This window comes from Dipteris shenzhenensis, chromosome 20 (assembly GCF_047967505.1).
Source record: "Dipteris shenzhenensis isolate YYH24624 ecotype China chromosome 20, Dip_SZ_1.0, whole genome shotgun sequence".
Classification (NCBI taxonomy): domain Eukaryota; kingdom Viridiplantae; phylum Streptophyta; class Polypodiopsida; order Gleicheniales; family Dipteridaceae; genus Dipteris; species Dipteris shenzhenensis.
In genome coordinates, this window is record NC_141615.1 from 10504987 (window position 1) to 10517296 (window position 12310).

General features: G+C 41.7%; 1 protein-coding gene across 1 annotated transcript; it reads left to right on the forward strand.

Moving 5' to 3' along the window:
• Window positions 1-1589: 1589 nt before the first annotated feature.
• LOC147889258 (pentatricopeptide repeat-containing protein At3g16610-like) lies at window positions 1590-5127 on the forward strand. Its single transcript, XM_087392021.1, has 2 exons — window positions 1590-1789; window positions 1881-5127. The coding sequence occupies exons 1-2, from the start codon at window positions 1590-1592 to the stop codon at window positions 5125-5127; spliced, it is 3447 nt and encodes a 1148-aa protein (XP_087248147.1).
• The last annotated feature ends 7183 nt before the right edge of the window (window positions 5128-12310 follow it).

Consider the following 12310-nt stretch of genomic DNA (forward strand, 5'->3'; position numbering starts at 1 on the left):
CTAAACTTATGAAAAGATTTGTGGTCAATCTAGTGTGCCCCTTATGTGGAAAAGCAGTGGAACATGCTCTTCATGTATTTTGGCGATGTCCGGCCAGAAGGTCTTTATGGTGCAAGGTGGAGACAGCAATAAGGAAAGCACATCTGATTTCGAATTTCAGGCTGGGTGGAAACTGGAAGCAGGGGGCCTTGGGTGATACCTTAGGATTACCATCTACCCTAGTGGCGTGCTAGCAGTATATCAGAGCTGTAGTGGTTAAGGCAGTTTGGTCAGCTCGGAATAGACTGTGTTTTGGGAAACTATCTCCTCAAGGCCCTTTCCCATCCATGATCTTTAAGATGTGCCCATGGTGTTCGAGTCTATAATCAACCTAAGGACCTCTTGCAAACACCCTGTCCATGTTGTTAGCGCCTATGTGTGGAAACTCATCTTTGGGCTTCCCCCTACTCTAAGAGCTCGAGGAGCAACCAGCTCTACAACAGCTTGCATCAAGTGATCTTGACAGCTATAGGACTTCCTCGCTGACATGTCAGGCTACATGCACACACCTGCCCCCAAAAACTGCCTGTTGAAAATTGTGCATTTGTGTAAGAATAGATCCTGGTTTTCATGTCTACCTAGTTTGCAAACTAGGCCCTTCAACAAGTGAACAGGTCGTAAGAATGTCCCTCTACTCAACAAAAAAAATCGTTATTATGTTTATTGGGTTTACTCCAATAACCCTCCATGGAAACATAAAGGAAATCTTGACACATTAAATCTAGCCCTACTCTCATATGAATGCTACCAAAAGGCACTTGGTTCTATGATCGTAGTTTGAATACATTGAAAATGGAAATGGGGTAGTCCAAAGGCATTGTATATCCTCTTGAGAATGAGCATTCCAAATGACCTTTAAGGGAAATTGTTGAAACCTTTTCTTGGTCTTTTTAAGTGCAATTATTGTATAGAAATTCTTTTTTTTTATATATTATTTTATAAACAAGCCGACTTGTTTTGCACAACCGGGAGGGGGAACTCCCAAACACAAGCCCCTTACAAAAAAAGAAAGGCCACACCAAGGGGTCAACACTCGTGGCCCACACTAAATTTAGCACCCAAACCCATCTCTACAAGGGATGTTATTTACACCAGTAAAAAGCCCACCAAGTCCTTCAAGGACTGAGCAACCAGTGAGTCACTTTTGAATAAGATACTCGAAAAATCAAGCACTGCATTGAACATTCTTGCAATAAACCACCATGGTTGATAACCCAAGGTCAAGATGGCTCTGTTTTTTTTTGGGGGGGGGTTGTTGAGTGCAAAAGAGCAACTGCCATTGTGAGATTGTCATTAGGTCCGGGTGATGATCCGAGGCTTTGGGAATTCTCCCCGTCCCTCTGCCTCTCACAATGTTTTTCTTGGCACCACCATTTCAAGTTTTCCAAATTCTTCATTCAAATCCTGCAGGAAATCAGTTCCCACGTCCATTTTCGGCAGGTATTCCATCCCTTGTACAGAGTTGCACTCACATGACGCAAAATCTTGGTGTCTTAGAAGCCAGGTTTCGGTCCTCAGCCGACCTCTACCATTGTTCCCATAGCAGAACGATGGTAGAAACAAGGAAAACCATTATCACACGACATTGGAATGCAATGAACTTCGTAACCCAGAAGTTCAGCTGCGCGATCTCCTCCAAATTGTATGTGATTAAGCGATTGTTGAGAGATCAGTGCCTTCATACAGAAATTGTGGTTCGCCGCCCTTTGGTCAATTTCTGTGCAGTACAAGAATCCATCGATCGTAATAGGTTCGCACTGAGTTCAGACGCTGAACAGATGCGCTCCAATGCTGCACCAGATAGTGCTTTTATACAATGGCATTATTTGTCTTTCTCTCAGTGCGCTTCAGTTCTCTCCGTTGGGTTCTAGCTCTGTGCTTGCGCATTCTTTGGTAATGGGCCCGCAGCTCAGGTTGCCTCCATGCAGACATTCGTTTGGTGCATGCAGAGGTGGAAATGCAGCCCACGACAGGTTGCCTCAGCTGGATGAAGTTCAGGAAATCAGAGTCCATACGGTGGAACGTTTGAAATCTAAGACAAACAATGTCATGCATATGTTCGTGAAGCGTGGAAGCACGACAGATGCTCGCCAAGTCTTTGACAACATGCCCAAGCGCGATGTTCTGTCTTGGAACATAATGATCCTAGGGTATGCCAAGCAGGAAGAGGGTGGGCAGGCTTTGGAGTTGTATGCACGGATGCATCAGGAGGGTTTCCAACCTAGTGATCGAACCTTTGTTGGTGCATTGAAAGCTTGCGGTAGCCTGGCAGCACTGGAGGGGGGGAAGCAAGTTGACCAGGAATCTGCAAAAATAGAATGCCTAGAGAAAGCCAGAGCTATCCACTCTAGAGTAATAAAGAGCGGTTATGAGTCAGATGTATTTGTCGGAACCACTTTGGTGGATATGTACGCAAAATATAGGAACATGGAGGATGCACAACGTGTCTTTGACGAACTGCCGTGTCATGATGTCGTTTCTTGGAATGCTTTGATCTTCGGATATGCTGAGCAAGGAAATGGTGCGTTGGCTTTGGAACTGTATTCGCGAATGCATCGAGGTATTCAACCGAATTCTCGAACTTTTGTTACTGCATTGAAGGCCTGCATTAGCCTGGCAATAGTCGAAGAGAAATTTGCAAAAACAGAATTTTTGGAGAAAGGTAGAGCCATCCACGCTCAAGTACTACAGAGAGGCTTCGAGTCAGATGTCTTTGTGGGAAATACTGTGGTGGATATGTATGTAAAATCAGATAGCATGGAAGATGCTTGGTGTGTCTTTGACAAATTGCCTCATCGTGATGTGGTTACGTGGACCACCATCATACTGGGGTATGCCAAACAAGACGAGGGTGCACGCGCTTTGGAGTCCTACGCACAGATGCACCAAGAAGGAGTCCGACCAAATGCTCGGACCTTTATTGGTGCATTGAAGGCTTGCAGTACCCTGGCAGTAGTGGAAGAGGGGAGGCAAGTTGATGGGAAACTTGCAAAAACAGGATGCTTGCAGAAAGGTAGGGCGGTTCACTTCCAGGTCATAAACAATGGTTTTGAGTCCGATACAATTGTGGGAAACGCTTTGATGGATATGTACACAAAATGTGGGAGCATGGAGGATGCACGGCATGTCTTCGATCTATTGCCTCATCAGGATGTCGTTACTTGGACTAACATGATTCTAGGGTATGTGAAGCAAGAGGAAGGAGCACAGGTTTTGAAGTTGTATGCGCAGATGCACCAGGAAGGTGTTAAACCAAATGCACGAACTTTTGTTGGTGTACTGAAGGCTTGCAGCAGTTTAGCCTCAATAGAGACGGAGGATCAACTTCATGCAAAAATATTATGCCTGGACAAAGGTGAAAGTATCCACACCCAAATAGTAAAGAGTGGCTTTGAGTCAAACGTATTTGTGGCAACCACCTTGGTGGATATGTATGCGAAATGTGGAAGTATGGATGATGCACAACGTGTCTTTGATGAATTGCCTCATGATGATGTGGTTTTCTGGAATGCCATGATCTTGGGATATGCCGAGCATGAAGACAATGTAATGGCTTTGGAATTGTATGCACGGATGCATTTGGAAGGTGTTCAACCAAATGCTCGAACCTTTGTTGGCCTTTTGAAGGCTTGCAGCAGCCTGGTATTAGTGGAAGAGGGGAAGCGTGTTGTGGGGATTTCTGCAAAAACAGAATGCCTGGAAAAGGCTAGAGCCATCCATTTTCAAGTGGTAAATTGTGGCTTTGAGTCGGATGTGTTTGTGGGAAATACCTTGGTGGACTTATATGCAAAATGTGGGAGCATGGAGGATGCACAGCGTGTATTGGATGAATTGCCTTATCGTGATGTAGTCACCTGGACTAACGTGATCCTGGGGTATGCAAAGCAGGAAGAGGCTGCACGGGCTTTGGAGTCGTATTCACGGATGCACCAGGAAGGTGTCAAACCAAATGCTCGAACCTTGGTTGGCGCATTGAAGGCTTGCAGTAGCGTTGTTCCACTGGAGGAGGTAAAACAAGTTGAAGGAAAATCTACAAAATTAGGATGCATGGCGAAAGGTAGAGCGTTGCACTCCCAAGTAGTAAATAGTGGCTTTGAATCAGATGTATTCGTGGCAACAACGTTGGTAGATATGTATGTAAAATTTGGGAACATGGATGATGCATGGTGTATATTTAAGCAACTGTCTCATCGTGATGTCGTTACATGGACCACAATGATCCTGGGGTACGCTGAGCAAGAAGAAAGTGAGGAGACTTTTCGACTTTATGCAGAAATGCAAGAGCAAGGTCTGACACCTAATAGCTTCACCTTTGTTGCTGTCCTGAAAGCATGTGGCAACACAGCAGCTTTGGAAATTGGAAAGGAAGTTCATTATCATATTAGCAGGGCTGGCTTGGACACGGTTGCAATTGTGATAACTAGTCTTATTGACATGTATGCTAAATGTGGGAGCATAGTTGACTCCCATCAATTGTTTGATACACTACCCACTAGGGATATTGTATCATGGAGTGCATTGATTGCAGGTTATGCCTGCCAGGGAGAGAGTGAACTTGTATTTTATCTGCTTGAGAGAATGCGGCAAGATGGCATACAGCCAGACAGGATCACATTCCTCAGTGTTCTAAGTGTATGTAGTCATGTGGGTCTATTGGACAAGGGCTGCAAGTACTTTCAGGCTATGAGCGAACAATATGGTGTTGTACGGACTGTGGAGCACTACACTTGCATGATTGATCTTCTTGGTCGTGCAGGCCAAGTGGACGAGGCAGTGGCAATGGTTCAAAAAATGCCCTTCCAACCTGATGTGATAATATGGACGAGTGTGCTGGGTGCCTGTCAAAAGTGGAGTAACGTAGAGGTCGGATGGTATGCCTTTGAAAATGTGATGACATTAAATGACAAACTCTCTGCATCATATGTCTCAATGGCAAACATATATGCAGATGCTGATAGGCATGAGGATGCTGATATGATACACATGATGAGAGAATGCTCAAGAATGGAAGAAACCAGGGCAGATCTTGTGAACTTCCTGCGGTGGAAGCAGAAAGGAGAGGTCTGCAAAGCAAATAAATTTTTGTGAGGGTGAAATTTTTTAATTTTTAAAGGGTTTAGGATATTAACCCCTCTCTCTCTCTCTCTCTCTCTCTCTCTATATGTATATATATATGTGTGTGTGTGTGCGCGCGCGCTCGCGTGTGTGTATAAAGGATGCATAGTTGCATGTGGAAACGAAAATGAGGAAAATAGAAACGGGAGAAACAGGGGAAATAGAGTTTCCAGCCCAAGCCAAAACAGCAAAATAAGAAATGGCAATATGGTACAATTTCTTTATAAAAATAATTTTTTTATAAATAATACAATTATGAATATAGTGCTTAAAGTGACAAAATATGATACTTAGCATTAAGTAAGTTATGACTCATGTAGCATGCTTCAACATCCATGATTGCAAGATCTATCGTGGATGAATGATGATTCAAGAATCATCAATCATGTTTTAAGTTACAACAATCTGAAATATACTACAATTTGCAATTGCACATGCTAAACGCATCCATAGTATTACTATTATCCTAATTCATGAACAATGTGACATATCACTATTAGAAAAACAAAAGCACCCATAGTAGCATCCATGATCATGAATCATGTTTAAAACAAGGTAGCCACCTGTTGCTAAAGTAAACTCAAAATTGCATCATCAAAAAAGAAATAACACAGTCTAGGATTGTTCTTAAGTGTCCTAGGGCCTAATCTAGTGGTACTATATTATATGACTTCAAATTGCTTAAAAGTTTAGTGAAGTTGTCTCCTACCAAAGTAGGAGCACAGTTGTCATTTTTCTCTCACCAGGAAACAGGTTGCTCCTGTGTCTCTTGGAGCCTAGCTGTAGGTCAATCGAATGAGAGGCTATGATTGCGGAACAACACAAGATTATCCTCTGATCTTCTTTGCACATCCGCATCACCACCTGCCCATTTATATATATTATTGCATCCCCTCCTCTAGCTCCTTATTTTTTATATTAGTCTTGAGCGCACCATAGGGGATGCAATACATGTGCCATTGCCATGGATTGGTGGTGGAATCAATTCCACCTCTCATTCTATAATGCACGGATGTCATGGATCCTAAATCACACCACAACACATACAAAATTTGTACATAAACTAAAAATTGCAGCAATGAGCTTTAATAGTAATTTAGTAAATTGTAGTCTTACTTATTAGGTGATAGGGAAGTGTTTTTGTTGAGGGCCTCTCCAATCTTGTCCATAAACTCATACAAGAGCCCTAACGTGCTTCCCTCCATGTTCATGATGCAAAGCACCTTGTAGATAGGATTAACATATTTGATTAATGCCTCTGTCTCATGCTACCAAGCTTCATCCATGATCATGTGTGCAAATTTAAGAGACTTTGCATGGGCTCTATCATCCCAATCATTCGCTCCCAAAACACAACCGTGTGTAGCAAGTCCTGGCACATGGGCCTCTCCACAACTATGAACATGTAAGCCAATCTTTTGACTGAAGGTTTCAATAGCTCGAGGTCACTAAAGGCCCGATAGATGCTGGGTCTCTTTGTGACAAAGACCAAGGCAGTGGAGAAGATGGCACCAATCCAAGCTATCTTCCCTAGGTCATCAATCAAAAGATCAAGGCAATGTGAGACACAGGGTGTCCAAACAATCTTTGGAAAGTGATCTTGCCACACAATTGCTACCATTATCTGTCACTACTTATCCGTCACTACTTGCATCATGTTCTTCGCACCTATCTCTCAATATGGCTGTGCGCATGTGATTCCAAATGTTTAATCCTGTTATCATTGCATCTATGGCAGTAGAAGCATCTCTCGCTCTCAAGAGCATTGGTCATGTTGCAAGAAGACACCAAAATGTTGTACACAGTCCTCCTGTGTACATCTGACCATCTATCGCATAAGAGTTTGCACCCATACTTCGCATAAGAGTTTGCACCCATACTTTATGCAAGTCTCTTTCATGGGCTCCATTTGCGCTTCCACACATGCCTTCTCTATTCTTAGCTCTCTTTTCTACAAGGCTTCATATGTAGGTTATTCCTGTTCATACCCAATGCAGTTAATAGCTCTCATGGCCTTCTTCCACTGCAAAGTCTTCGCCACATGAAAGGGTTTCACACATTGTATGAAGAGCTTTGTGAGCTCACTAGTGGTCTCCTTAACTACTTGCTTTTACATGCGTCTTGAATGCTAGACCTTTGCAATGAGCCACTTTGTCCCACACTAGCATCTACACTACATGATCCATGTGGCAAGGGTGTCCTTGTAGCACTTGGACCCACTCTTGATGTTGGTGGAGCCCCTCTACTTCTCTTTGAACCCAATTTGCTAGCATCATCCAATGGCTCCATGGCCTCGGCCTCTGCCTTCCATTGTTAAGGCCATGAGCTTATGCTTCCATTCTTGAAGGCCAGCTTTCATACCCAGAGGCACAAACTTACAAGGTCCTATATCCTTCTTGGGAACACTCACTAGATGGTCTTTCACCCATGTGACGAGCCCCATTTTGCTTATGCAGCAATAGTTACATCTCCACTTCTTGGAGCCACTACCTCCCCTATAACTATCCATGGGGGAGAGACCTAGCTCCAATAAGGATCTTTCAGCATTGAGGAGAGGAGGACGATGGAGAGGAGGAGGAGGAGGAGGAGGAGGAGGAGGGAGAGTATGGGAAGGAGGAGGAGGAGGGAGAGTAAGAATGAGGAGAGGAGTAGGAGGAGGATAGAGAGGCTAGAGCAGGAGAGTAGTAGGAGTAGGAGAGGGGTAGGAGTAGGAGAGTAGGAGAGGCTAGAGTAGGAGAGGAGAGGCTGGAGAGGAAAACGGGCCATGGAGCACAGAAGAAAGAGAGGTGACAAGCCATGGCAGCGGCTAAAAACCCTACCAAGATTAAAACCCTACTTGGGTTTTTTTTAACGTAGGTTTCCAAAATGGCATTTGTTGTTTCGAAAATTAATCCATTTTGGCACTTTCATTTTTGGGCGTCAAAACACCATTTCTTGCAACTATGATAGGATGTTTAGGAAGTCCCATTGAATCCTCGACATCCTTTCTACAATCTAATAGCTCTATACTCCAAATGATCTAGCCTAGCAACTATTCCACTATGCCCAAACCAATGTGCATTGCCTCCCTAAGATGAAGAACTCTTAATATCAAAGCCATAGATGCCAAAGGAGGAGCCACTATCCCAATATGCCCAACCACAATGTGCGTTGCTACCCCAAGGTGAAGATCTTCTAATATCAAAGCTCTAGATGCCAAAGGAGGGTATGGAGCACAAATTCCTTGTGGTATCGAGGGCTAGCCCAAACAAGTCCTCGAGGAAAACATTGCCAAACTCTATGAAGACTCGTCATCAACGTGAGCCCTTCACTATTAACATTAATGAGGCAAACACAAGGGTATAGAAAGTGATTGATGATGCCAAGTCATTGGAAAGAAAATGTGGTAGAAGAAAAAGATAAGGTTCAAGAACGAACAAAAGGGTTCATGGTTCATGCAAAGTTCATAGACTATTAGCTATAATACTGGTAGAATTCCAACATGAGGAGGAGAATGAGAGGAGTTTCACGTCATTCAAGGATGAAGACCTATGAAGGAGGAACATTATTACTTGGTGGCTTGATTGTTTGACGTGGGGATGTGCTTTTTTGCAATGCATTTTTACCCTGCTAGAGCTTGAATTAAATTAGTATATGGCCTTGTTATGACTCTCTTCACCTCTTTATCAATTAAATTAGTGTATGGCCATGTCATGACTCTCTTGACCTCTTTATCAATTCCACTCTTGTTTACATGTTTCTTTCCATGCTAGAGTGCTTTTTCTCTTTCACATGCTTTGACCCTATATATTTTTCCACAAATCCTCTTCCTAGACATGGCACCCTACTTTTGTGAGGCCCTATCTTGCTCTATGTGTGCTCAATGACATTAAATCCATGATTTCCCTACTCCAAGCTCCCTTTGTATCAATTTCGTCACATGATTCAATTGTTGATGTGTCTATCTTGAGCTTTTGAAGTTGCAAAGGTCTTTGTGTGACCTTAGAAAATGGTTAAGAGTGTTCTCTCTTGAAGGACAATTCTCATGTATTATCTTGGCAATCTAGTATGAATTCCCTTGGGGGCAAGCATTCCCAACAGAGTCCCATACATGTATATTTATTAAGCTTGATCCCTCTTTTCCCCCCACAATTTTATCTTCCTATCTCTTTATTTACATGGATTCATGTGAATATGAAGTTGAAATTGTGGGAAATATGTTTACATAATGCTAAAAATCTCATTCTCTCCCAAATCACCATGTTATGCGGTTCTGGCAATTTTTCATGAGGGACTTCATCCTCATATCCACTTAGGAAATTTAGACTAGAAGATACATGTGGTGAAGTGCATGCATGCCATGTACACTTTCTTTGTTGTTAATAGAATTTTCCACCACAAGGCATGAATATTGAGGAAACTCAATGTTAAGAGACTTCCATCTCCATGTCCACTTGATTGAGGGAAATTTGATAGGAGAGAGTGTTTTGTCATGATTATTTCACATGTAAATTATATTACCCTTGTACATCACAAGCTCATATTTCTTAGGAACCCTCTAATTTGAAAGCATAGATATTAAAAAGATTATAAAATCTAATAAGACATTCAACATCATTCTCATAGAGACTAGAGACTCCTCAAGAATTGGGAGAGCACCCAAACATATGTAACCATATAGGGGGGTTCAACATAAAGGGTTTTTAAATTTACCATATTCATGGGAATATACATACAAAAGGGGTTTTCTAATTAACAAATTCATAAATTATAACCCTCAACATAAAGGGTTTTTAAATCTAACAGATTCATGGGAATATAGGGGTTTTTTAATTGACAAATTCATAAAATTATAATTTTTTATAATAGTAAGGCATCCCCTCAAGTAGAGGTTGAAGTATAATCAAGGTTTTCCAAAATAGGTTTGATCTAGGAAGCTAGAGAAAGTTTGTTCATTTTAGTATGGGTGATGTGCAACTTCAACCACCCAAAAGTATGTGAATTTCCAAGGGAGTACGAGTAGAGCTCGATTGCAAAGAGGTGCACATCAAAGGACCATCTTTAAAAATTGGAGCATGAATGGTTTAATTGTTCATTTTAGTATAGGTGCACAACCTCTTCACACTTCTTCAATGACCAAGAGTATGTGAATTTCCAAGGGAGTACGTGTAGAGCTCAATTGCAAAGATGTGCATATCAAAGGACCATCTTTAAAAATTAGAGCAGGAATGGTTTAATTGTTCATTTTAGTATTCACACTTCTTCAACGACCAAGAGTATGTGAATTTCCAAGGGAGTAGGTTCAAAGCTCATTCTATTCAGTCACTCTATTTCTAAAATCTATATCTCGCTCATAGAATCTCCAATTTGCCTGATACAACTCCCATTTGATCCCTATTTTTCCACATAAAAATCAGACAACATTTGATTCACTATCTATTCATGGTAAGAATATCTATTCATCTTGTTCTTGCTTCTTCTTACTGTGCACTTCTATCGCTCTTATATCTCCCTATCTTCACCTGCTTACCTAATTAAGCTATAACCTGCTCTGACTGTGTCTGACAGCCACATCGCAATTTGGATTACCACACCTTGCCACCCATCAAACATGATTCCATTCCATTCTCTGACCATTTTAGTGTTGGTGTAGCCCTTACGAGGAGGAGGAGGAGAAGTAGAGGAAGAATTACTGTGAGGAGATGCTTTTGAGGCCATTTTCACTCTATTTTCCCGCAGCCTGCTCCTACTTGCCGCAGCCTGCTCCTACTTGCCCTTCTCCCAGCCTCCCATTCCTAGAGGAGCCTGCAAAGAGCTCTCACAGATCAAGAGCACGCCTCGCATACTGGTCCTTGGACGTATTTATAGTTACCTGAAGTCGGTGAAGAACATTCTTGAGGCAGCCATACGTTAACCGCAAGAGAGATATTTTTCACAAAGACCATATGCCTTGTACTCTTACTTTTCACCCCTCTTCTTTCTCCATAACTAATTAATAGGACTCTTAGATTTTTCATCTCATAGGGCACCTATTCAATTACAAAGAGGTGCACATCAAAGGAGCATATTGGAGCATGAATGGTATAAGTGCTTGGAGATTTTCTAGGAAGCTATATCCTTGAGATCCTCATTCAAATAATTTGGACTGAGTGTGTTTAAAATGGACCCAGAATATGTACTTCCATTTGCAATTTCTGTTTAAAATGGACATTTTGGTTCACTTGGTTCCTAAACTTGGCTCAAACAAGTTGGATTTATATGCATTTCTATCAAATTCATTTTCTTTCACAAAACAATGAGGACTTCAAAAGTCACTTCTTGGGTACGATATAGTAAGCTTCAATACATAAATTGTAAAGAATGTGATTACCATTGTACATCTTGTTAACAAAAACCACAAAAAACAAGGCCATGTAGCCAACTAGTTGGTCCTTACTAAGGCTCTAAATCTAGGACAAAATAAGAACCAGACCTATCTTTCCTTGGGTTGAAGGAACTCTTGATTAGTTGTAGCTAGCAAGCACAAATCATCAAGCTAGAAGACAAGCAATGGCAACCTTCATATTTTTCATATTGATGATCCATTGATACATGATCCAAAGCAAAAAAATTGTGTAGGTGTAGCCACACTACGGCATGCTATCTAAATGTGGGGAAGGACCTTGCAACATGGACCTTGAGGGCATCTTGCATGTAGGTGATGCTACCATGATAATAATTATGTCATTGCACTACAATGGAAAATTTTACTGAGCCTTTGTTTCTCATCCATAATTGGTGTACACATTCCCCCTCATCCTCTCCATGGTGGCTCCTAATAACAAAACAATATCCAACTATTCTAGATTTGCTACTAGCTTTTCTGTCTCTCCACAGACCTTATTGTAGAAGTCCTTCATTATTAGGTTGTCCTCATTCTTTTGGAGTGTTTGGATTGCTTCTCCAAGAATTCAAGGTAAATGGTGAGATCCTTGATAGTGCTGTTGTTTGACTCTTGTAGACTTTTATTGAGTGGAAATATATTAATCGAATAATAGTCATAAAGTTCATGGGTTCTTATTGAGTTGAAAGGTATTGAGTTGAAAGGTACTAAGCAAATAAGAAAGCCCTAAAGCACATGGGTTCTTATAGTTGTCAAATACTTCTTGCAGTTTCCTAAATATCTTGGTCTCAACCT

What these genes read in the sequence shown, in the direction of transcription:
- LOC147889258 (XM_087392021.1), top strand. Translation starts at nt 1,590, where the DNA reads ATGGTAGAAACAAGGAAAACCATTATCACACGACATTGGAATGCAATG. An exon ending in GAATCCATCGATCGTAATAG is followed by an intron (nt 1,790 to 1,880) that starts GTTCGCACTGAG and finishes TCTTTCTCTCAG; the next exon opens with TGCGCTTCAGTTCTCTCCGT.